Below are 24,229 nucleotides of genomic sequence, written 5' to 3'. Positions count from 1 at the left end.
TGACATCAATGCAGTTTGCACAAAGATATAGCTAAGAGTTTTAATATGAAACAAGGTCGAAAGTATGTTTTCTGAAGCAGATTTATTGTATAACACCAATGTTATTGTATAACAACTAGACGAACCAGCGTTAGCCACCGTGCTACACAGTAACTCACCAAGTCACTTGCCCTATTCGCCAATGGTTTTGTTGACACCACAACTCTACTTCTCTGCTCTGCCCATTGTTCCTCCCCCTAATCTCCCCCTGACCTCTTTCTCGCCTAGGAGGCTCATAATTATAGGCCTGTGGGCCATAATAGGCATGCTCGCCGAAGTTGGAGAGCTCGGTTTCTTCATCCACGTCTATTGTAATTTGAGCATGAACTTGACCAGACTCCCTCGCGTTACGTCACTTCCGGTCAGTGATAGATAGATGCAGAAGTTATTTTATCACTATTTTATCTCAAAATATTGTTTATGGCGGTAATATATTCCTCCAGTTTTTGAAAATCTAGTTGTTTATCATTAATATACACTATGCTGTATAGGGGTGTCCAACCTGCACAGTGCTCTTTAAACTCTGTGACAAACTTCTGTTTCTGGCTAGGAGATGTATTTTGAAGCAGTGGGTGAGTGACAAACCTCCAACTGTCACACAATGGTACCAAGAAACGTATACATTTTTACCCTTAGAAATAATTTATTTGAGGGAACATGGTCAGCCTTCCTGAGGTACTTGCCCCCGCCCCTCCAGGACACTGTTAATAAGGTGAGATATTCCTTAGACTGGAACATTTCCTCTGGATGATTTGTGTTATTTTATGTTATTGCCGGTCTCTAGATCTCCCTTTCGCTTTGATCTTATCTGACAATCTACTTGTATATATACTTTTGTTGTAATGATGGTTTTGTTTGATTTATTTAGGTATTTTCTATTTAATTTAATTTCTGTTATTATTTCATTTACATATTTATTTTTATTAACCTCATCCACCCTGTTAATGTCTTGGGTACTTGTATAATATATATTTTAATCCCATTATACATGGATGAGAGAAGGCACAGTATGTGTATAGAGTGACTGGGACAGTTGGGGTTGATGATAGGACTGTTTTATTTTTAATTGTGTATGTATATGTATATGTGTAAATATCATTTTTTATTATATATTTATTTTTGGGGTAAGGACAGTCATCAGCTTCCTGAAGTCATCTTGGTCTGGATGGTGGGTCTTTTTTTTTTTTTCCTGTTTTGATATTTTTGTGAATACAGAGAGCACTTGCATGTCGGTTATGTTCTATTTCGATAAACATTTATAAAATATATATAAAAAAAATACAAAAATAAGGATATTAAAAGATATCCAAAGCCTTGCAAATGGCAGTCAGTGCTGTTGAATCACTTATTAAGAAGTGGAAAATTCTGGGATCCCTTGATATCAAGCCAAGGTCAGGTAGACCAATAAATATTTCTGCCAAAACTGAAAGAAGAATTGTTTGGGAAAGAAATAAAAACCCACAAGTAACCTCAGGAGAAATACAGGCTCCTCTGGAAAAAGACGGTGTGGTTCTTTCAAGAAGCACAATATGATGATACTTGAACAAAAATTAGCTTTATGGTCGAGTTGCCAGAAAGAAGCCTTTACTGCACCAATGCCACAAAAAAGCCTGGTTACATTATGCTCGACAACACCTTGACACGCCTCACAGCTTCTGGCACACTGTAATTTGGAGTGACAAGACCAAAAGAGATTTATGGTCACAACCAAAAGCGCTATGGTTGGAGAGGGGTCAACAAGGCCTATAGTGAATAGAATACCATCCCCACTGTGAAGCACGGTGGTGGCTCACTGATGTTTTGGGGGGGGTGTGAGCTCTAAAGGCATGGGGAATCTTGTGAAAAATAATGGCAAGATGAATGCAGAATGTTATCAGAAAATACTGGAAGACAATTTGCATTCTACTGCATGAAAGCTTCACATGGGACGCTCTTGGACTTTCCAGCACGACAATGATCCTGAGCACAAGACCATGTTGATCCTCCAGTGGTTACAGCAGAAAAAGGTGAAGGTTCTGGAGTGGCCATCAAAGTCCCCTGACCTTAATATCATCGAGCCACTCTGGGGAGATCTCAAACATGCAGTTCATGTTATATGACCAAAGACTTTGCATAACCTGAAGGCATTTTGCCAAGACAAATGGGCAGCTATACCACCTGCAAGAATTCAGGGTCTCATAGACAACGGTTACATAAGACTGCACGCTGTCATTGATGCTAAAGTATTAAGAACTAAGTGTATGCAGACTCTTGAACAGGGGTCAGTAAATTTTTTTCTTTGTTGCCATATTTTGTCTTATGATTGTGCCATTATGTTATGACCTACAGTTGAATGTAAATCCTATAAGAAATAAAAGACGTGTTTTGCCTGCTCACTCATGTTTTCTTTACAAACGGCAGATATATTATAAATTCTTCAAGGGTATGCAAACTTTTGAGCACAACTGTAGATCAATAAATCTAAGCATGAGTTCATACAAAAAATATAAAAGCTACTAACAAAAATGTTTCATTGTTTATTATTATTATTATAAACCATATTTTTCATTTTACATAATTCTTTTTACAGAAATAAGTTACATAATCAATAAATGACCCCAACCCTCCCTAAACAATTAGCCCAATGTATGTATGAACGTAGGCTGAAAGTTAAACCTTCCTAATCAGTACTAGAAGCAGAAGAAAATGCAGTCCTCACAATACCAGAAGCAATCACAAAACTTCTGTAAATTGTTCAATTCCAGTGGAGAACTAGGAGGGAAAATACTTGCTACTATTCTCCCTGTGGAACTTACTAGACCAGCATGGAATACAAAGTCTGAGGCTGAAAGGTTGGATAAAAAGAATTGAAATAAATGAGACTGCAATCTAACTCATCAAATGTTTGAATTGGGCTTAAACATTTAGGCTTGTGCTCATATATTTTTTTGAAAACCTTAGGTACCCAAATAAACAAATACCTATGCTACTTCCATTTTTTTTATTTATTGATCTTTCTTCATAGGTAACAGCACTGTGGAGACATCTAGACTTTAATTAAGCATCTGATTTTCTATTTTAATTTCCTACTGATATTTGCCAACGCCTTCAAAACATTTTCTAATGAGCATCATGCACAGTACTGATGTATTCTATGCAGCAGTATCAAACCGTCAAATTGGCAGGCAGTTGGACAAAGCAAAATGAGCTACTGTTAGCTCCTCTAGTTACAATGAGAAGGCTTCATATTCGGAGGAAAGTGCTTTTTTTCTTGATTCAAATTGACAGAAAAAAAGTTAAAAAAAATGAGAAAGACGTTTGGAGTATAAAACACTTAACATATACATAGTTACAAAGACCTAGTGTCTCCATCCTATTTCTTTTTTGGGATGGACAGTGGAGGACATCCATCAATGCCATTCTACCTAAGGGTTTAGAGCCAAAAACTGATAGAAAGGCAGTCTCCCAATAATTAGTTATACAAGTGGGTGCCGTTCAATGTTGTATGATGCTGTGGACAGAAATGTGTCATTCAGAGCCAACATAATTCCTCATCCTGCTGGTGAAGAATATACACAGCATATTTACTAATTTGACATAATTATTCTGGATAAGAAGGGGTTTAGTGGTTGAGGTTCCTTGTGCATCGTGGGAATTTGCAGAAGAAGGCTGGTGTGTTTCAACAGGCAGATGAAACAAAGTGTTTCATCTGACCTTGTTTCAATAGTTTTTCTGACAATAGGATCCCACTAATCTATCTTGGTTTAGGAGCCAGGGCTGGATTACTGAATTAAAGACACTTCATTGCATTTGTTTCACCCTTCCTAAAGCATGAAGACAAGAGTTGCCCATTTCAGACCATGTCATTGCTCATTTAATGTCAAAACTGAGTACAGCCAGGGCACCGGGCGGGCTAAAATGAATGCACCCATTTTGAAGACCATTTAATTTATAGGTCAGGTAGATGGGAAATTTGTAATAGATACGGATCTAATTGCAGGACCCCAGGTGATCCAGATACAAATGCACAGTTACAAAAAGGTTTTAGAAAGGCAATGAACAAAGGTGATGCAAAAATGCAACATAAAAATTTAACAAAATAACAATACAGTGAAAAAGCATGGCAAAAAGCTGAAGGAACAGGGGGAGGAATCATCAAGTGACCACTTCTACATCATCTATATCTATCTCAACCCCATTTCTGGGTTTCCAGAAAACAACATTCTCGTGAACCACATTTTCAGAAGTTCTGAAACATGTTTTACCCTGCGTGTCTGTCTGTGTTTAGGTCGACTATGAAGAAACCTGTCACACAACCAAGTTAGACGTTGTATTCCCAAACCCTGAGTCTAAAGGGTGGACTAAGTGGATACATAAACTGCTCTCCTATTTGTTAGCTAGGTGAAGCACTTGAAAAAGGAGAACACTTTTATAAAGGCCTACCACAACTTATACCCTCATCAGCCTGTGTCAGATACAGAATGAGAGAAAGATCACAACACACCATCCCACTAGTAGCTGCTGACAGTCCAGTCAAAAGGTCTGAATGGTGGTGGATGGCACCTGTCCAGCTCTTGCTTTCTGGAGGCACACAAGGAGCAGTCTTAGCCAACTCCACTCTGGTGACAGATGACGTCCGCCATCTTTGCTCCAATCAGTGCACGCGTGCACGCACACACACACAGACACGCGCGCACACACAGACGCGCGCACACACAGACGCGCGCACACAGACGCGCGCACACAGACGCGCGCACACACAGACGCGCGCACACACAGACGCGCGCACACACAGACGCGCGCACACAGACGCGCGCACACAGACGCGCGCACACAGACGCGCGCACACAGACGCGCGCACACAGACGCGCGCACACAGACGCGCGCACGCACACACGCGCGCACGCACACGCGCGCGCACGCACACGCGCGCGCACGCACACGCGCGCGCGCGCACACGCGCGCACACACACGCGCGCACACACACGCGCGCACACACACGCGCGCACACACACGCGCGCACACACGCGCACACACACGCGCACACACACGCGCACACACACGCGCACACACACGCGCACACACACGCGCACACACACGCGCACACACACACACACGCGCACACACACGCGCACACAGCTTTACAGGGCTGCAGTTGACCTCTGTGGCTCTTACGTTTTGGTACTCATTTTTAATCCAGGCAGAGCACTAGGCATCTGGGTACAGCACAATGAATCTGTACAAGTGTGTTTTCTGAACACTACCTAAAAACAAGCTGCCTCTAGCCTCGCCTACTCCTGGGTGGACTAGACACATATAGATTTGATTTATAAAATTAACAGTCAGATGGAAATCCTTATCCGGGCTGAATCTCTATGCAGCTCCGTAGTTGCTTTTTTGGCCAAAGCAAACTGTCTCAGAAGCTGCAACAAAGATGATGACGATGTCAGAGACTGCATTGCATGGTGATGATGATGTCCTCCTCAGAGGCTGCGGCCCATGATGATGATGTCTTTCGGGAAGCCCTCCATCTTAGCAACCTCGAAGCAGCCCAGCTTACTGTAAAAGTCTATCATCCGCTTGTCTGCCTGACGCACTTCACAGAATGCACCATGTGAACCTGGATGCATTGGGGCGCAGTGTAAACAACAGCATTACTAAGTAAAAGTTAAGGAAGTAAAACTAAAAACTCTCAGGAGTGGTAATAAGCATGTTGGAGCATAATTTACCAACTTCCTAGCAGATTGTTTTACAGATACACCATGGTTGTAATGCTAAAGATATGTTGAAATACATTTTGTGAGAATAACTTAATTTCTACCAGACACTCTAAATGTTAAAGCTGTTAGGAGCTTGTGTGCAATTTACAGTAAAAATACAAAACTAAAATGTAATGACAAATTTGCTTGACTGACTGAGATTCTGCAAAAGCCAACTACCATTTGCCTTGAGGGAGGAAAGCAGGCACCCCATCATGCTCTTGGCAACGCTGGGGTCGGTGACCTTGGCATGGATGTCCACCTTGATTAAGGATGGGAAATTGGACAGGAATGACTCCGGGAGGCCCTCCTCCTCCTCATGAAAACTCAACATCATCTTCTGCAGGAAGGGGAAAGGGAATATTTGACATTTCAGTAATTTAGAAGACAGTATTTTTATAGTGCTTGTATTGTGAGCACAGCACACCTACTATGGCAGCTTGACTTGTGAAGAAAGCAAATGGGTAGTGCAAATAGAAGACTTCGAGAATCTCTTCAGAAAAGTAGATACAAATCTAAATACAGGCAGTACATACAAAAATAACATTAACCAGGCTCCTTAATGTTTAAGTAGTGATCCTAATCTAATTTGTGCCCTGTCCACAGTGATAAAATTAAAACTACTAAGGGATATCAAAGTCATGGATGTATCCTACCTCAGCTTCAGAGAGGTCCTTCTGGCAGTCAGGCTTGTTGTATTTTTCCTGCATGGAGGGGATCCAGCTCATCTTGCACTTTTTGACGAAGGGCTTGACATCCACGGTTCCCAGTGCATAACCACATATCCCCTCCTCATCCTCCAGGACAAAGCCATAATCTGGACTCAGGTTCAGGAACCCTCCTACAAACCTGGACAATCACAGAAGGTATAGAGTAACAACGTAGGTAAAGCTCACAGTTTTTAAGAGAGCAGCTTGTAGTTTTATGCAAATATCTATCATACTTATTAAGTCTTGAATTATGTATGTAATTTGTTTAATGTAATGTATTTATTGTTTAACTAGGAAAGCAAAAATTGTTTTTTAGGCTTTTATTCCTTTTTATGGTTTCAGCAGTTCACTGGTGAAACCCCTATTAGGTTTATTCCAGTTTGTTATTATTATTAGGGTTTCAGCAGTTCAATGGTGAAACCCTATTGTTTTTGTTCCGGTTCATAATTTGGGGTCCTTGTCCCAAAGGGCCTCAGGAGCCATATTTTTGTTTGGGTTATCATTATTACTCCTTTTTTTGGCTGCATATTCCTGTGAGATGGTATGCGCTACAAACACACCACTTGGCCCACAGGTGTACACCTTCTAACGAATTAATCTATTTGACTATTGGTCCAACTGACCCCTAGATGGTCCTATAATAAACAACCTAAGTCGCTCCAAAATCCCCACTGGCATTTCCACCCCTTATGACCTAGAGGTCTGAAATTTGGTCCACAGGTCCCTCTTCACCTAAAGAACACAAAGTCTGCCATCCAGGATTTTCCGCCACTTAGAATTTTGTCTAAAAGACAACTAGAGCGCTGCACTGATCTTTACAGCACTCGGTATAAAGCATCTTGGGACAAATATCTAAATATTCAGTATAAGGATTGTTGATATCTTTCACAGAATGTCTGATATGAGCCAATGAAAATTATTGTGGGCGTGGTCTCAATTCAAATGCTCATTAATGCAAGATGGTGAGGCCTACCGCAACCAAGTATATGGGTTCAGGCCTATGGCAGGAAGGCCTACACAAGTTTCAAGCTGATCGGCCTGATGGTGTTGCTATAATCAACAAATGCATGGGGCTCCACAGGAAATTAATGGAAGTCAATGGGGAATGTAGCCAGCAAAGTTTTTGTCTATCCTGAACCAACCCTAATGCATAATTCCAAAATCCCCCAGAACTGTTTTATTTTAGGCTTCCTATAACGTAGATACTGAGGGTTGTAGCCAGCAAAGTTTTTGTCTAACCTGAACAAATCCTAATGCACAATTAGAAAAAAATACCAGAAAGTGTCACAATATAACAGTAAACAGTCTCTAGCCACTACGGTATTTAACTAGGGGTAGTCAGTCAGTCAGGCACTCACTCACTCATAAGAGACATTCGCTCTTCTAGGCCGGCTCCGCTTACGTGGTCCGGCAAATGAACCACTCACACTCAAAATTGACATTCAGGACACTTTAACCAGTCAACTCAAAGACTTTGGCAGTGTACAATTCTGAAAAGGACATTGTTAGCAAACTCAAGCAACTTCATATATTAATCAATCAATCAAATCTATTAATAAAGCCCATTTTACAACAGCAGTTGTCACAAAGTGCTTTTACAGAAACACCCAGCCTTAAACCCCAAGGAGCAAACAACAGTAGTGTTGAATTTCAGTGGCTAGGAAAAACTCCCTAAGAAGGCCGTATTTTAGGAAGAAACCTAGAGAGGACCCAGACTCAGAGGGGTGACCAGTCCTCTTCTGGCTGTGCCGGGTGAGATATTAAGAGTCCAATTGGAATAATTAAGAAATGCATGTGGGCTAAATCCAGAGTCTATTTAAATTTAGACTAGGTCAGAAGCACGACCAGATGGACAAGGACAGGAACAGGCCCCCCAAACAAGTTACTCCACAGGTTTGGACCAGGACCTCAAGTCCTCCTAAAGTTTAAAACAGGAGGAGACTGAGGAAAATTCAGAAAATGCATTCTTCATATCAACAACGATTTATAGTGGAGAAGGACAACTTAGTGGGGTAGGAGAACTGACCCAATCCCCCAGGACAATAGTATAGCAGCATAAGACCTTTTTTTAACACTAGAATTGCTGGGAGGGGTCAATTTCACACAGAGGTACCTAAAAAAAAAGTTTTGGTGGCACTCGATAAGCTTATAGGAATGTTCATATCCTTTTAGGAATGTTCCTAGATACAGTGGGGAGAACAAGTATTTGATACACTGCCGATTTAGCAGGTTTTCCTACTTACGTAGAGGTCTGTAATTTTAAGAAGCCCTCCTGATCTCCACACATTACCTGTATTAACTGTACCTGTTTGAACTCGTTACCTGTATAAAAGACACCAGTCCACACACTCAGACTCCAACCGTTCCACAAAGGCCAAGACCAGAGAGCTGTGTAAGGACATCAGGGATACAATTGTAGACCTGCACAAGGCTGGGATGAGCCACAGGAAAATAGGCAAGCAGCTTGGTGAGAAGGCAACAACTGTTGGTGCAATTATTAGAAAATGGAAGAAATTCAAGATGACGCTCAATCTCCGTCTGGGGCTCCATGCAAGATCTCACCTCGTGGGGCACCAATAATCATGAGGAAGGTGAGGGACCAGCCCAGAACTACACGGCAGGACCTGGTCAATGACCTGAAGAGAGCTGGGACCACAGTCTCAAAGAAAACCATCAGTAACACACTACGCCGTCATGGATTAAAATCCTGCAGCACACGCAAGGTCCCCTTGCTCAAGCCAGCGCATGTCCAGGCCCGTCTGAAGTTTGCCAATGACCATCTGGATGATCCAGAGGAGGAATGGGAGAAGGTCATGTGGTCTGATGAGACAAAAATTGAGCTTTTTGGTCTAAACTCCACTCACCGTGTTTGGAGGAAGAAGGATGAGTACAACCCCAAGAACACCATCCCAAACGTGAAGCATGGAGGTGGAAACATCATTCTTTGGGGATGCTTTTCTGCTAGGGGACAGGACGACTGCACCGTATTGAGGGGAGGATGGATGGGGCCATGTATGGCGAGATCTTGGCCAACAACCTCCTTCCCTCAGTAAGAGCACTGAAGATGGGTCGTGGCTGGGACTTCCAGCATGACAACAACCCGAAACACACAGTCAGGGCAACTAAGGAGTGGCTCCGTAAGAAGCATCTCAAGGTCCTGGAGTGGCCTAGCCAGTCTCCAGACCTGAACCCAATAGAAAATCTTTGGAGGGAGCTGAAATTCCGTATTGCCCAGCGACAGCCCCGAAACCTGAAGGATCTGGAGAAGGTCTGTATGGAGGAGTGGGCCAAAATCCCTACTGCAGTGTGTGCAAACCTGGTCAAGAACTAAAGGAAACGTATGATCTCTGTAAATGCAAACAAAGGTTTCTGTACAAAATATTAAGTTCTGCTTTTCTGATGTATCAAATACTTATGTCATGCAATAAAATGGAAATTAATTACTTAAAATCATACAATGTGATTTTCTGGATTTTTGTATTAGATTCCGTCACTCACAGTTGAAGAGTACCTATTAGGTGTGGAGCCGAAGCCGAATACGGTATTCAGAAAGGCACAAATAACGTGGTTTTTACAAATACTTATTTCAAACAAATACTTTAAAAAATATTTGTATTCGGGAACAAGAAAACCGTTATATCAAAAAGCTGCGTTCTCTCATGAGACCGCAGTACATGCCCGGATGAGTGAGTGACGTTCAGTCGGGGGAGGGGAAAAGAATAAAAGCGGTAACAGACACAGGCTGCTCCACACATCTCCATTCTCAACACAGCAACAGAGAGCGCTCGGCTGAGCGAAAAAACTTAACTGCGTCACAATTTTGTTTAATAGATTTTTGTACCTTAACTGGGTTCCAAAGGCAATTTATAACTTATAAACACAGTTGCTTACCTATTGCAGATTGTCTTCCCAGCCTAGTGCAGGTCTACAATTTAGTTTCTGGTGTCCTTGGACAGCTCTTTGGTCTTGGCCATAGTGGAGTTTGGAGTGTGACTGTTTGAGGTTGTGAACAGGTGTCTTTTATACTGATAACAAGTTCAAACAGGTGCCATTAATACAGGTAACGAGTGGAGGACAGAGGAGCCTCTTAAAGAAGTTGTTACAGGTCTGTGAGAGCCAGAAATCTTGCTTGTTTGTAGGTGACCAAATACTTATTTTCCACCATAATTTACCAATAAATTCATTAAAAATCCTACAATGTGATTTTCTGGATTTTTCTTCCTAATTTTGTTTCTCATAGTTGTAGTGTACCTATGATGATAATTACAGGCCTCTCATCTTTTTGAGTGGGAGAACTTGCACAATTTGTGGCTGACTAAATACTTTTTTGCCCCACTGTATGCCATAATCCTTTTTTATTAGATGATTCTTAGTTGTATTTTGTCCATTTTGTTCGCCAGTGACCGCAATACGTAACAGAATACTTGCCAGTATTTTTGTACATTGTAACTTCTCTAACGATAAAGATTTCACCTCCATTGTGAGAAAATTCTGTTGCCTATAATTTGGACTTTACTATACTGGCAACCTAGAAAACTACATGAATGTGTTACACCAGTAGCTAACGTTGAGTCTTGAAAATAATTAGCTGATGTTATTTGAATGCGAAAGCTAGGGTAAGACTGATATGTTTGTTTACTGTTCATTTGGTCGGCTGACAAGCAAAAAAAAAAAAGTTAATACATAACGTTAATTCTTGCACGCTACTTATACCAAGGGTGGTCATATTCCTAGCATGCCGCAATAGCAGAAATACTCTGCCGGTAATAATGCTGTTTGTTTCTGTTATGGTAATACATTACATTCATAGAATTGGAACCAACAAAGGCTTTCCAATGATTTTGTTCTGAAAATAAGTGAATAAATTATGTGCTAAAATAATTTAAGCAACACAGGCACACCTCATTTTACTTAATGAAGTACTGATTAGGTGATTACCTGAATCAAATCTAATTTAACAAGAAGTATATAAACCACTGCTGTGGTCATCACATTCCTCTTGCAATGGGACCAGCTGGATGGCAAAAACAGTGCAAGTAGTACACTGAAGGTAATTTGAATTAAATATTACTATTCAGCATGATAAAAGAGTTGAAAAGAAAAGCTTTGAGTGAGGAAAAGAAGGGTTAAATTCTGGCTTTACTGGCAGAGGGATACAGTGAGCGTCATGTTGCTACCATTTCATAAGAACAAGGTCAAGCAACAGACATTGGGGACAACAAGGCTACAGACTTTCAGAGGGCAAAAAACGACTTTCCACTGACCGAGATGACCGTCAACTCATTTGAATGTCACTCAACAACTGTAGGATGACATCAAGTTACCCACAAAAAGAATGGCAAACAGCAGCTGGGGTGAAGTGCACGGCGAGGACGGTTTGAAATAGGCTCCTAGGGGCAGGGCTGAAGTTGTGCACAGCTAGAAATAAGCCTTCATCAATGAGATGCAAAGAAGAGCCAGGCTGAAGTTTGCAAAAGACCATAAAGGATTGGACCATAGAGGAAGAAGTAAGGTCATCTTCTCTGACAAGTGAAATTTTCTGCTTTTCCCAACACCTGCTCGTCTAATGGTTAGACGGAGACCTGGAGAGGCCTACAAGCCACAGTCTCTCACACCCACTGTGAAATTCGGTGGAGGATCGGTGATGATCTGGGGATGCTTCAGCAAGGTTATTGTGAGTTTTTTATTTTTCCCCCTCAAAGATTTCAGTTTGTTTTTCAATTGAATTGTTCACATTATAGGTCACATTAAAGGTGGAAAAGGGTCTGACATGATTTGTCTCATTCTTTTACATCACAAGAACCTGGTATTTTAACAGGGGTGTGTCGACAGCCCAGCACCATGTAGCTCGATTGGCTTTCGCCAGAGAACACCAGAATTGGCAGGTCTTCGATTGGCGCCCTGTTCCCTTCACAAATTAGTGCAGGTTCACACTGAGCACGTGACAGACGTGAAAGTGTCTGGAGTTGCCGTGGTGAACGTTATGCTGCGTGCAACATCATCCGACATGATTCGTTTGGTGGTGGGTCAGTGATGGTCTGGGGAGGCATATCCTTGGAGGGTTGCACAGATTTCCACGTGCTGCTGCAAGGTACCGGGATTAAATCATCAGACCCATTGTTAGAACTTACACTGGTGAAATAGGCCCTGGGTTCCTCATGGTGCAGGAAAATGCTCAATCTCATGTGGCCAGAGTGGGTTGGCAGGGAGATCCCCCATGACACCATCCTCTGTCTCATCAGACATTGTCTGCAGTGCATACAGGCACGTGGAGGCAATACACAACACTGAGTGACATTATGAGTTGCCATGACGAAATTTACGCAAGTTGAAACAGCCTGTGATTTCAATTATTTCCTTTGATTTTCGATGAATCCTGCCATCAATCAGTCGGTGATTTTGGTTTCCACTGACCGTTGTTATGTAATTTTGTACTCAACGAATTACACAATGTGCAGTTAAGATTTTGATCTTAAATATATTTTGTTCATCGAGACCTGATGTGTGATTTAAGTCTTCCCTTAATACAGCTCAGGAACATTTTATGTTAACCCTTCTGTTCCTCACTCCAAACCCTCCAAAGTCTATCATCCCAAAGGCAAGATTGAATTTGTTCATGTAATTGTGTAATCTGATTCACTGTATTAGCCATGCAATTTTTTCACTCTGTTCAGCAGAATCAAGTGAACCAGGTGATATAAGCGATTACAGTAAATGCAGTGATTTGCGGCATTTTAGCCGAGCTGGGGTGCCTTAAAGACACAAGTCACTAAGAAGTCTACAAATATCGAAATATTTGTAACACAAACGTGTGGTGCACATTAATCTGAAGAGCCAGGGGAACCCTCACACTAGCCAGAATTAGGCAGCCACTAGTCAGGTAACATAGCTAGCAAGCTAATATTGACATTATACAAGTGAAGCTCAGCAGAAGCACCAACTGTCTCTGGCCCCTGCCTCCACGCTGCATTTTATTTTGTTTCTGTCTCTCTATTAATAGTGTGCCATTTTATAGCTCAGGGAATCCCATCACTGCTACTATGAGTTAGTTAATTTTTCCCTCAATCTTTTCAAAAAGATATTGCAAAAATATACAATGGAACTTTAATTGATGGAAGTAAAGTTATTAACACAAAACATTATGTGATTAGTCAGTCCCCAACAATAGCCACAAAAACGGCACTGTCGAGAATCCTGCCCCTAAATAATAACACAACTGGTCTCTTCATCTTCCCTTATCAAACGAGACCCGAATAGCATTAGCTAGTCCAGGGTAGTTTATGGTGGGAGGAGAGTACTGTGAGTGTCTAAAGTGAGTATTACGAGATTACAAGTCAATGCAAAATGATAGATGGGCCGTCGATAAAATTTAAATGGGGAATATCTCAAGCACTAAATTTAGAAGAAAAATATTATTTGAAACATTAGAAACCTCATTGCTCCTATCCCTGCATTTCAGTTGCACGTACTACCTTATACCTCCAACTTGCTTGATTGTAGTCATAATTGCCATGTACTTGTATTTGCTTCATAGCACAACTATTAAATCATACATGTACATACATATACTACACCTGTACATACACTCACCTAAAGGATTACTAGGAACACCATACTAATACTGTGTTTGACCCCCTTTCGCCTTCAGAACTGCCTTAATTCTACATGGCATTGATTCAACAAGGTGCTGAAAGCATTCTTTAGAAATGTTTGCCCATATTGATAGGATAGCATCTTGCAGTTGGTGGAGATTTGTGGGATGCACATCCAGGGCACGAAGCTCCTGTTCCACCACATCCCAAAGATGCTCTATTGGGTTGAGATCTGGTGACTGTGGGGGCCATTTCAGTACAGTTCAGTACATTGTCATGTTCAAGAAACCAATTTGAAATGATTCGAGCTTTGTGACATGGTGCATTATCCTGCTGGAAGTAGCCATCAGAGGATGGGTACATGGTGGTCATAAAGGGATGGACATGGTCAGAAACAATGCTCAGGTAGGCCGTGACATTTAAACGATACCCAATTGGCACTAAGTGGCCTAAAGTGTGCCAAGAAAGCATCCCCCACACCATTACACCACCACCACCAGCCAGCACAGTGGTAACAAGGCATGATGGATCCATGTTCTCATTCTGTTTACGCCAAATTCTGACTCTACCATCCAAATGTCTCAACATAAATCGAGACTCATCAGACCAGGCAACATTCTTCCAGTCTTCAACTGTCCAATTTTGGTGAGCTTGTGCAAATTGTAGCCTCTTTATCCTATTTGTAGTGGAGATGAGTGGTACCCAGTGGGGTCTTCTGCTATTGTAGCCCATCCGCCTCAAAGTTGTGCGTGTTGTGGCTTCACAAATGCTTTGCTGCATACCTCGGTTGTAACGAGTGATTATTTCAGTCAAAGTTGCTCTTCTATCAGCTTGAATCAGTCGGCCCATTCTCCTCGGACCTCTAGCATCAACAAGGCATTTTCGCCCACAGGACGCCCACAGGACTGCGTAACATACACTATACTTAATACTTGTAAAATTCCTGCCCTCTTCCTGCACTTCTAGTTAGATGCTAACTGCATTTCGTTGCACTGTACTCATTCTGTTCAATGATAAGGTTGAATCTAATCTAAAAAAATAGGTTGAACGTAATACCCATTACTGATGGGCCCCACACATCCTATCCATACATCCTGTCCATACCTCATGCTAGGAGCTGTCCAAGTGACTGTCATAACACTCTATGAATGGAGACTCATAGATCATAGGAGAGGTTGGAACATACAACGCAAGGGGTATTATGTAGGATAAACCTTTCTTATTGGAGAATAATAATAGACTGTGTAATGGTTGGCTATGATCACTGACTGCCTCCTATGCATTCTGGCATAAAATACGGTGTTAACTTCGTAATTATTGGAGAACATGTAAGAAATATGAAGATCAACATATTGGACATGCTTACAAAGAAAGTTCACCCCAGACTTCCGGTATTATGATTTTGTTTATGGATCAAAAGTGGACAGAATCTAGCAGTCTGTGTTGAGAAATTTGTGTTTTACCTTCAGCCATAACATTATGACCACCTGCCTAATAGTGTGTAGGTCCCCTTTTTGCCGCCAAAACTCCACTTGATCTCTGAAGATGTGCTGTGGTTTCTGGCACCAAGACATTAGCAGGAGATCCTTTTAAGTCCTGTAAGTTGTGAGGTGCCCAAGTTGTGAGGTGGCCTAACACACACATACACAGTAAGGGAAAAAAGTATTTGATCCCCTGCTGATTTTCAACGTTTGCCCACTGACAAAGAAATGATCAGGCTAATAATTTTAATGGTAGGTTCATTTGAACAGTGAGAGACAGAATAACAACAACAACAAAAAACGCATGTAAAAATGTTATAAATTGATTTGCATATGAATGAGTGAAATAATATTTGATCCCTCTGCAAAACATGACTTAGCACAAGTCATCAAGATTTCGAGGCTGACGTTTGGCAACTCGAACCTTCAGCTCCCTCCACAGATCATCTATGGGATTAAGGTCTGGAGACTGACTAGGCCACTCCAGGACCTTAATGTGCTTTTTCTTGAGCCACTCCTTTGTTGCCTGGCTGTGTGTTTTGGGTCATTGTTATGCTGTAATACCCATCCACAAACCATTTTCAATGCCCTGGCTGAGGGAAGGAGGATCTCACCCAAGATTTGACGGTACATGGCCCCATCCATCATCCTTTTGATGCGGTGAAGTTGTCCTGTCCCCGTAGCAGAAAAATACCCCCAAAGCATAATGTTTCCACCTCCATGTTTGACGGTGGGGATAGTGTTCTTTGGGTCATAGGCAGCATTCCCCCTCCTCCAAACACGGCAAGTTGAATTGATGCCAAAGAGCTTGATTTTGGTCTCATCTGACCACAACACTTCTCCCCTGAGTCATTCAGATGTTCATTGCCAAACTTCAGACGGGATTGTACATGTGCTTTCTTGAGCAGGGGGACCTTGCAGCCGCCACAGGATTTCAGTCCTTCAAGGCGTAGTGTGTTAACAATAGTTTTCTTGGTGACTATGGTCCCAGCTGCCTTGAGATCACTGACAATATCAGGAATGTGGCCAGCTGTCTTGAAAGGGCCATTTACAATTTTCCCCTAGCCCCTTGGGGGAAGTATGGGGAATCTGCCCATTTGGGTAAACACTAGGGACAGGATAGGTAAACACACGACAGGGGGAAGGAAGGGATAAGGAACATAATGTTTTCTTTACAGGATGAATATACAGATTTGTACCCCCACCACTTTGAAGTATAAGTCTTGATGATTCTCTAGGTACCTCAGAGATCCCATTGGCCTTATATGTGTGTATCTCCCTGTTTGCAAATAAACTGCTAATTGTGCAAAGATAATTATCTCTCGGTCTCTGTACCTACTTCCAAAAGAGTTCTAATCGATAAAATTGCTATCACAGCAGTCCAGAAGACAGATGCCAAGGTCTGCAAGCCAGTAGTACTTGTTAAACCCCTCAAATGCTTTGGTTGTCTTGTTTTAATTTGTGTTCTGAATTACAACCCCGTTCCCAGAAAAGTTGGGGTGCTGCGTAAAATAAATACAAATAAAAACAGAATGCAATGATGTTCAAATCATTTATCCCGATATGTAATTGAAAACAGTACAAAGACAACATATCAAATTGTGAAACTGAGAAATGTTCTTGTTTTTGGAAAAATACATGCCCCTTTTGGATTTGAATCCAGCAACACATTTTTAAAAAGTAAGGACAGGGGCATGTTTAACACTGTGTTGCATCACCTCTTTTTAACAATACTCCATTAGGATTTGAGAACTGAGGAGACTAATTGCTGTAGTTCTGCAAGTGAATTTCTTTTCCACATTCTTGCTTGATATAGGATTGCAGCTGCTCAACAGTATGGGATCTCCTTTGTCGTAATTTTCATTTCATCATCATAATCATCTTCTGCTAATCTGGGGCCGGGTCGCGGGGGCAGCAGTCTAAGCAGAGATGCCCAGACTTCCCTCTCCCTAGATACTTCCTCCAGCTCTTCCGGGGCGACACAGAGGCGTTACCAGGCCAGCCGGGAGACATAGTCCCTCCAGCGTGTCCTAGGTCTTCCCCGGGGTCTCCTCCCGGTGGGATGAGCCCGGAACACCTTCCCAGGAAGTCGTTCCGTAGGCATCCGAAACAGATGCCCAAGCCACCTCAGCTGACCCCTCTCGATGTGGAGGAGCAGCGGCTCTACTCGGAGCTCCTCCCGGGTGACCGAGCTTCTCATCCTCTCTCTAAGGGATCGCCCAGCCACCCTGCGGAGAAAGCTCATTTCGGCCGCCTGTATCCGGGATCTTGTCCTTTCGGTCATGACCCAAAGCTCATGACCATAGGTGAGAGTAGGAACGTAGATTGACCGGTAAATCTTCACCACGACAAACCGATACATCGACCGCATTACTGCAGAAGCTGCACCGATCCGTCTGTCAATCTCCCGTTCCATCCTTCCCACACTCGTGAACTAGACCCCTAGATACTTAAACTCATCCACTTGAGGAAGGCACTCTCCACCAACCTGAAGTGGGCAAGCCACCCTTTTCCGACTGAGGACCATGGCCTCGGATTTGGAGGTACTGATTCTCATCCCCACCGCTTCACACTCAGCTGCAAACCGTCCCAGTGCATGCTGAAGGTCCTGGTTTGAAGGGGCCAACACGACAACATCATCCGCAAAGAGCAGAGACGAAATTGTGTGGTCCCCAAACCTGACACCCGACGGCCCCTGGCTGCGCGTAGAAATTCGGTCCATAAAATTTACGAACAGAACCGGCGACAAAGGGCAGCCCTGCCGGAGTCCAACATGCACTGGGAACAAGTCTGACTTACTGCCGGCAAGGCGGACCAAGCTCCTGCTTCGGTCGTACAGGGACCTGACAGCCCTTAGCAAAGGACCCAGGACCCCATATTCCCGAAGCACTCTCCACAGGATGCCGCAAGGGACAGTCGAATGCCTTCTCCAAATCCACAAAACACATGTGGATTGGTTGGGCAAACTCCCATGAACCCTCCAACACCCCGTAGAGGGTATAGACCTCTTAATTCGCCTTATTCACCCACGTCACTTCCTTTAAACCAAAACGAGGCTGTGGGGTACGGAAGTAACGTTGGCCTGCCCATCTGTCATAACGTTACCTACAATGCCGCCGCATTGTTGTGTTCCCAAATGTACATCTTCTAAGAGAAATAAATCCTATACAAGTCAAACATTCCATCGTTTCCCAAAAGATCCTGTATTTTGCCGTGAAAGGATTCATAATATAAGAAGAGATCCCGGTCGCCATTTCAAGGTAAGATATTAACATTAGTTTACGATGCTAACGTTAGCCATATTTATGTTAACTGTCATAGACATAGCTAGCTAAACCTTCTGGCTAAATAGACATGACTTGATTAGCCACGAACCGGTCCTTTTTACGTTATAACAAGTGAAGGGCTGATTCGGGGGTAACGTTAAGCAAGTAGTTGCTCTTTTTACTAGCCTGGTCAGCTAACGTCCTGCCGTGGGTAGCGTGTCTTACAGCCAAATATAAACAAGACGTGATCTGTGCCTGTTTATGATAATAACCATTGCTAATCTAGAACATGTTAAGCACACAACTACGTATAAACAGTGGATAAACAGCAAGCGTATTTGTTCTAGCAGTGGCACCACTCCGCAAACCGAGCAGTTTATCCACAGTCATGATACCTGAATGTTATAAGGTGCCTTGTTTTTTCGCATTGAGCGACTCTTGACTGTCGGCAAAATAATTTATTGTTAACACTCAAAATAACAGTCAGGCTGGTGTGGTTAATATATCTTAACAATGCTTTGCATCAGCTTGTAATGTTGTCACGTCCTGTTGTTTTATCTAGCTAACAAGCTAACTTCAACAGTAACGTTAACTAATGCTGATTTCAGAAAAAAAGCTGTGATCGTCCGTGCATTACCTTCCACGTCGTGCACATATCCCTCGATCCAGTTGCTGTATCCTTTCAGCAAAACAGCCCGGGGAATCATGCAGTCCTTATTGGCCCATTTTTCGACATAGTCCACTGTTATGTTGGGAAGACATGAAAGATTTGATGTCCACAAAGGTATCGCCATGATGATAGACGCCCGCTGCTGCACTCTGTCAATGAACTTCCGGTTAGAGTGTAACCCCCAGCCTCGTTTTGGATTTCAAGATGGAGGCGCGGTGAATAAGGTCCATGATGAGAAACATGTTGGGGTCTGTGACGTCGCTCGGTATGGCGCAGCCGGGGCCCCACCCTGGAGCCAGGCCCGGGGTTGGGGCTCGTACGCGAGCGCCTGGACACGGAAACTAGCTCTAGGGACGTGGAACGTCACCTCGCTGATGGGGAAGGAGCCTGAGATCGTGCGTGAGGTTGAGAGTTTCCGACTAGAGGTAGTCGGGATCACCGATAACGCACGGCTTGGGCTCTGGAACCACACTTCTTGAGAGAGGATGAACTCTTCACCACTCTGGAGTTGCCCATGGTGAGAGGCGGCGGGCTGGTGTGGGTTTGCTTATAGCTCCCCAACTCTGCCGCCATGTGTTGGAGTTTACCCCGGTGAACAAGAGGGTCGTTTCCCTGCACCTACGGGTTGGGGATAAGTCTCTCACTGTTGTTTGTGCCTACGGGCTGAACGGCAGTGCAGAGTACCCAACCTTCTTGGAGTCTCTGGGAGGGGTGCTGGAAAGTGCTCCAACTGGGGACTCCATCGTTCTACTGGGGGACTTCAACGTGGTCAATGACAGTGACACCTGGAGGGGCGTGATTGGGAGGAATGGCCCCCCTGATCTGAACCCGAGCAGTGTTCAGTTATTGGACTTCTGTGCTAGTCACAGTCTGTCTATAACGAACACCATGTTCAAGCATAAGGGTGTCCATCAGTGCACGTGGCACCAGGACACCCTAGGCTGCAGGTCGATGATCGACTGTGTTGTCGTTTCATCTGACCTGCGGCTGTATGTCTTGGACACTCGGGTGAAGCGAGGGGCGGAGCTGTCAACTGATCACCACCTGGTGGTGAGTTGGATCCGATGGCGGGGGAGGAAGCGGGACAGGCAGGCCCAAGCGTAATGTAAGGGTCTGCTGGGAACGTTTGGCCGAGTCTCCTGTCAGAGAGATCTTTAACTCCCACCTCCGGCAGAGCTTTCGTCTGGATCCCGAGGAAGACTGGAGATAGAGTCTGATTGGACCATGCTCTCCACCTCCATTGTCGAAGCGGCCGCTTAGAGCTGTGGCCGTAAGATCTCCGGTGCCTGTCGAGGCGGCAATCCCCAAACTCGGTGGTGGACACTGGAAGTAAGGGATGCCGTCAAGCTGAAGAAGGAGTCCTATCAGGCCTGGTTGGCTTGTGGGACTCCTGAGGCCAAGTGGACTACAGCCCGGGTGGTTGTGGAGGCAAAAACTCGGGCCTGGGAGGAGTTCGGTGAGGCCATGGCGAAGGACTATTGGCTGGCCTCGAAGAGATTCTGGCAAACCGTCCGGCGCCTCAGGAGAGGGAAACAGTGCCCTACCAACGCTGTTTACAGTAGAGGTGGGCAGCTGTTGACCTCAACTGGGGATGTCGTCGGGCGGTGGAAGGAGTACTTCGAGGATCTCCTCAACCCCGCCGTCACGTCTTCCATTGAGGAAGCAGAGGATGAGGGCTCAGTGGTGGACTTGTCCATCACCCGGGCTGAAGTCACAGAGGTAGTCAAGAAACTCCTCTGTGGCAAGGCACCGGGGGTGGATGAGATCCGCCCTGAGTACCTCAAATTTCTGGATGTTGCGGGGCTGTCTTGGTTGACAACATTGCGTGGCGGTCGGGGACAGTGCCTCTGGACCAGCGCCTCTGGACCAGCTTTTCATTTCATAATGCACCAAATGCTTTCAATGTGTGACAGGTCTGGACTGCAGTCAGGCCAGTTTAGCACCCAGACTCTTTTACTATGGAGCCATGATGTTGTAATACACCCCAGTCCATCTCAAATGAGCTTTGGCCCAGAGAAGGTGGCGGGCGTTTCTGGATGCTGTTTATACAGTATGTCACAAAAGTGAGTAAACCCCTCACATTTTTGTAAATATTTGATCATATCTGTTCATGTGACAACACTGAAGAAATGACACTTTTCTACATTGTAAAGTTTGTATAACAATGTAAATTTGCTGTCCCCTCAAAAGAACACAACACAGCCATTAATGTCTAAACCACTAGCAACAAAAGTGAAAATGCCCAAATTGGACCCAAAGTGTCAATATTTTGTGTGGCCACCAACATTTTCCAGCACTGCCTTATTGGGCATGGAGTTCACCAGAGCTTCACAGGATGGCATTGGAGTCCTCTTCAACTCCTCCATGATGACATCACGGAGCTGGTGGTTGTTAGAGACCTTGCATTCCTCCACATTGTGTTTGAGGATGCCCCACAGATGCTCAATATGGTTTAGGTTTGGAGACATGCTTGGCCAGTCCATCACCTTTAACCTCAGCTTCTATAGGAAGGCAGTGGTCGTCTGGGAGGTGTGTTTGGGGTCATGTTGGAATACTGCCCTGTGGCCCAGTCTCTGAAGGGAGAGGATCATATCCTGGGTCAGTATGTCACAGTTGGCATTCCCTGGATCCCACAATGAACTGGAAATTCGCACTCCCGGCACAATCCCAGTGCCAGAAGCACTCATGCAGCCCCAGACACTCCCAACACCACGCTAGACACACTTGTCTTTGTCCTCCTCATCTGGTAGCTGCCACACACACTTGACACCATCTGAACCAAATACGTTTATCTTGGTCTCATCAGACCACAGGACATGGTTCCAGTAATCCATGACCTTAGTCGGCTTGTCTTCAGCAAACTGTGGGCTTTCTTGCACATCATCTTTAGAAGAGGCTTCCTTCTGGGTGGACAATCATGCAGACTCTGCAGCAATGCTGGCAGCACTCATATGTCTATTTCCCAAAGACAACCTCTGGATATGACGCTGAGCATGTCCACTGAACTTCTTTGGTCGACCATGGCGAGGCCTGTTCTGAGTGGAACTTGTCCTGTTAAACCGCTGTATGGTCTTGGCCACTGTGCTGCAGCTCAGTTTCAGGGTCTTGGCAATCTTCTTATAGCCTACGACATCTTTATGTAGAGGACCAATTCTTTTTTTCAGATCCTCAGAGAGTTCTTTGCCATAAGGTGCCATGTTCAACTTCCAGTGACCAGTATGAGGGAGTGTGAGATCGTTGACACCAAATTTAACACACCTGCTCCCCATTCACACCTGAGACCTTGTAACACTAACGAGTCACATGACACCGGGGAGGGACAATGGCTAATTGGGCCCAATTTGGACATTTTCAATTAGGGGTATACTCACTTTTGTTGCCACACTGTTATACAAGGTGTACACTCACTTCTTTACATTGTAGCAAAGAGTCATTTCTTCCATGTTGTCACATGGAAAGATATACTCAAATATTTACAGAAATGTGAGGGGTGTACTCACTTTTGTGAGGTACTGTATATGGTTTCTTCTTTCCATGGCAGAGATTTAACTTGCATTTGTAGATGCAGCAACGTGCTGTGTTCACAGACAGTGGTTTCTGGAAGTGTTCCTGAGCCCATGCAGTGATGTCCACTACAGAATCATGTCTGTTTTTAATGCAGTGCTGACTGAGTGCCTGAAGATCACGGCCATCCAATATTGTTTTTTGGACTTGTCCCTTGCGTACAGAGATTTTTCTGAATCTTTTCATATTATGTACTGTAGATGACGAGATCCCCAAACTCTCTGCAATTTTATGTTGAGAAACTTTATTCTTAAATTGTTGCACTGTTCGCCTGCACAGTCTTTCACAGAGTGGTAAACCCCTCTCCATCTTTACTTCTGAAAGACCCACCCTCTCTGAGATGCTCTTTTTATACCTAATCATGTTACTGACCTTTGCCAATTAATCTTATCAGCTGTTAGATGTTCCACCAGATTCTTTAGAATGTCACAACATTTCCAGTCTTTTGTTGCCCCTGTCCCAGGTTTTTTTAAACATGTTGCTGGCATCAATTTCAAAGTGGGCATATATAATTCGGTTTCAACATTTGATATGTTGTCTTTATACTATTCAATTATACTATTGAATATAGGTTTTAAAGGATATGCGCATTATTGCATTCTGCTTTGTAATATAAAAACCCACGAACAGCCTGGCAGCTCCGCGTCATGCCACTTTATTCTCCAACCTGCTACATGACTGGTCAAAATACAGTGCAATCAACATTTTATAAAAATAATATGTATATGATTTAAAATACATATTATAGGTATCACCTGTACAATAGACTATATTTTGGTTTCATATTTAATTATTTATAGTATATTTTATAGAAAATATAGTATTGCGCCCCCCTGTGAAAAATAGACCTTTCACAAAAACAAGGCGTTACAGTCAGCGGTTGCTTCTTTTGGTGTGAAAGCCCATTGAAGGTAAAACCTTGAAGCTTGTGATTTTGCTACAATGGATAAAATTAATAAATCGACCCGCTGTATTCAACCTAATGTTGGATGACAATTTAAATCAATTAAGTACTTACCGGTCCCCTATGAGGTCAGGCTCCTCTCCAGAGAAAGGCAGTCCCTCTACTCCTTCAGAGTACATCTCTCTGCAGATCTTGTACACGGCATGCTGACACACACACACACACACACACACACGTTAGAGAACTAAACAGGAATATAGCAAAT

The 24,229-nt window shown here is 43.6% G+C and overlaps 1 protein-coding gene across 3 annotated transcripts in view; it reads right to left on the bottom strand.

The window, feature by feature from the left end:
- Window positions 1-5,084: 5,084 nt before the first annotated feature.
- Window positions 5,085-24,229, bottom strand: part of oga (O-GlcNAcase) — a 62,142-nt gene continuing 42,997 nt past the window's right edge. For all 3 annotated transcript variants that reach the window (XM_020047395.3, XM_010870293.5, XM_010870292.5), the window contains exons 16-19: window positions 24,079-24,170; window positions 6,434-6,626; window positions 5,958-6,117; window positions 5,085-5,638 (exon numbers count right to left, since the gene is read on the bottom strand). In XM_020047395.3, coding sequence (XP_019902954.1) covers window positions 5,502-5,638; window positions 5,958-6,117; window positions 6,434-6,626; window positions 24,079-24,170 — 582 coding nt within the window. In that variant the 3' untranslated portion in view covers window positions 5,085-5,501. The remainder of the gene's footprint in view (window positions 5,639-5,957; window positions 6,118-6,433; window positions 6,627-24,078; window positions 24,171-24,229) is intronic.

The sequence above is a fragment of the Esox lucius genome, chromosome 6 (genome assembly GCF_011004845.1).
Source record: "Esox lucius isolate fEsoLuc1 chromosome 6, fEsoLuc1.pri, whole genome shotgun sequence".
Lineage (NCBI taxonomy): Eukaryota > Metazoa > Chordata > Actinopteri > Esociformes > Esocidae > Esox > Esox lucius.
This window is presented reverse-complemented; position numbering and strand designations above follow the sequence as displayed.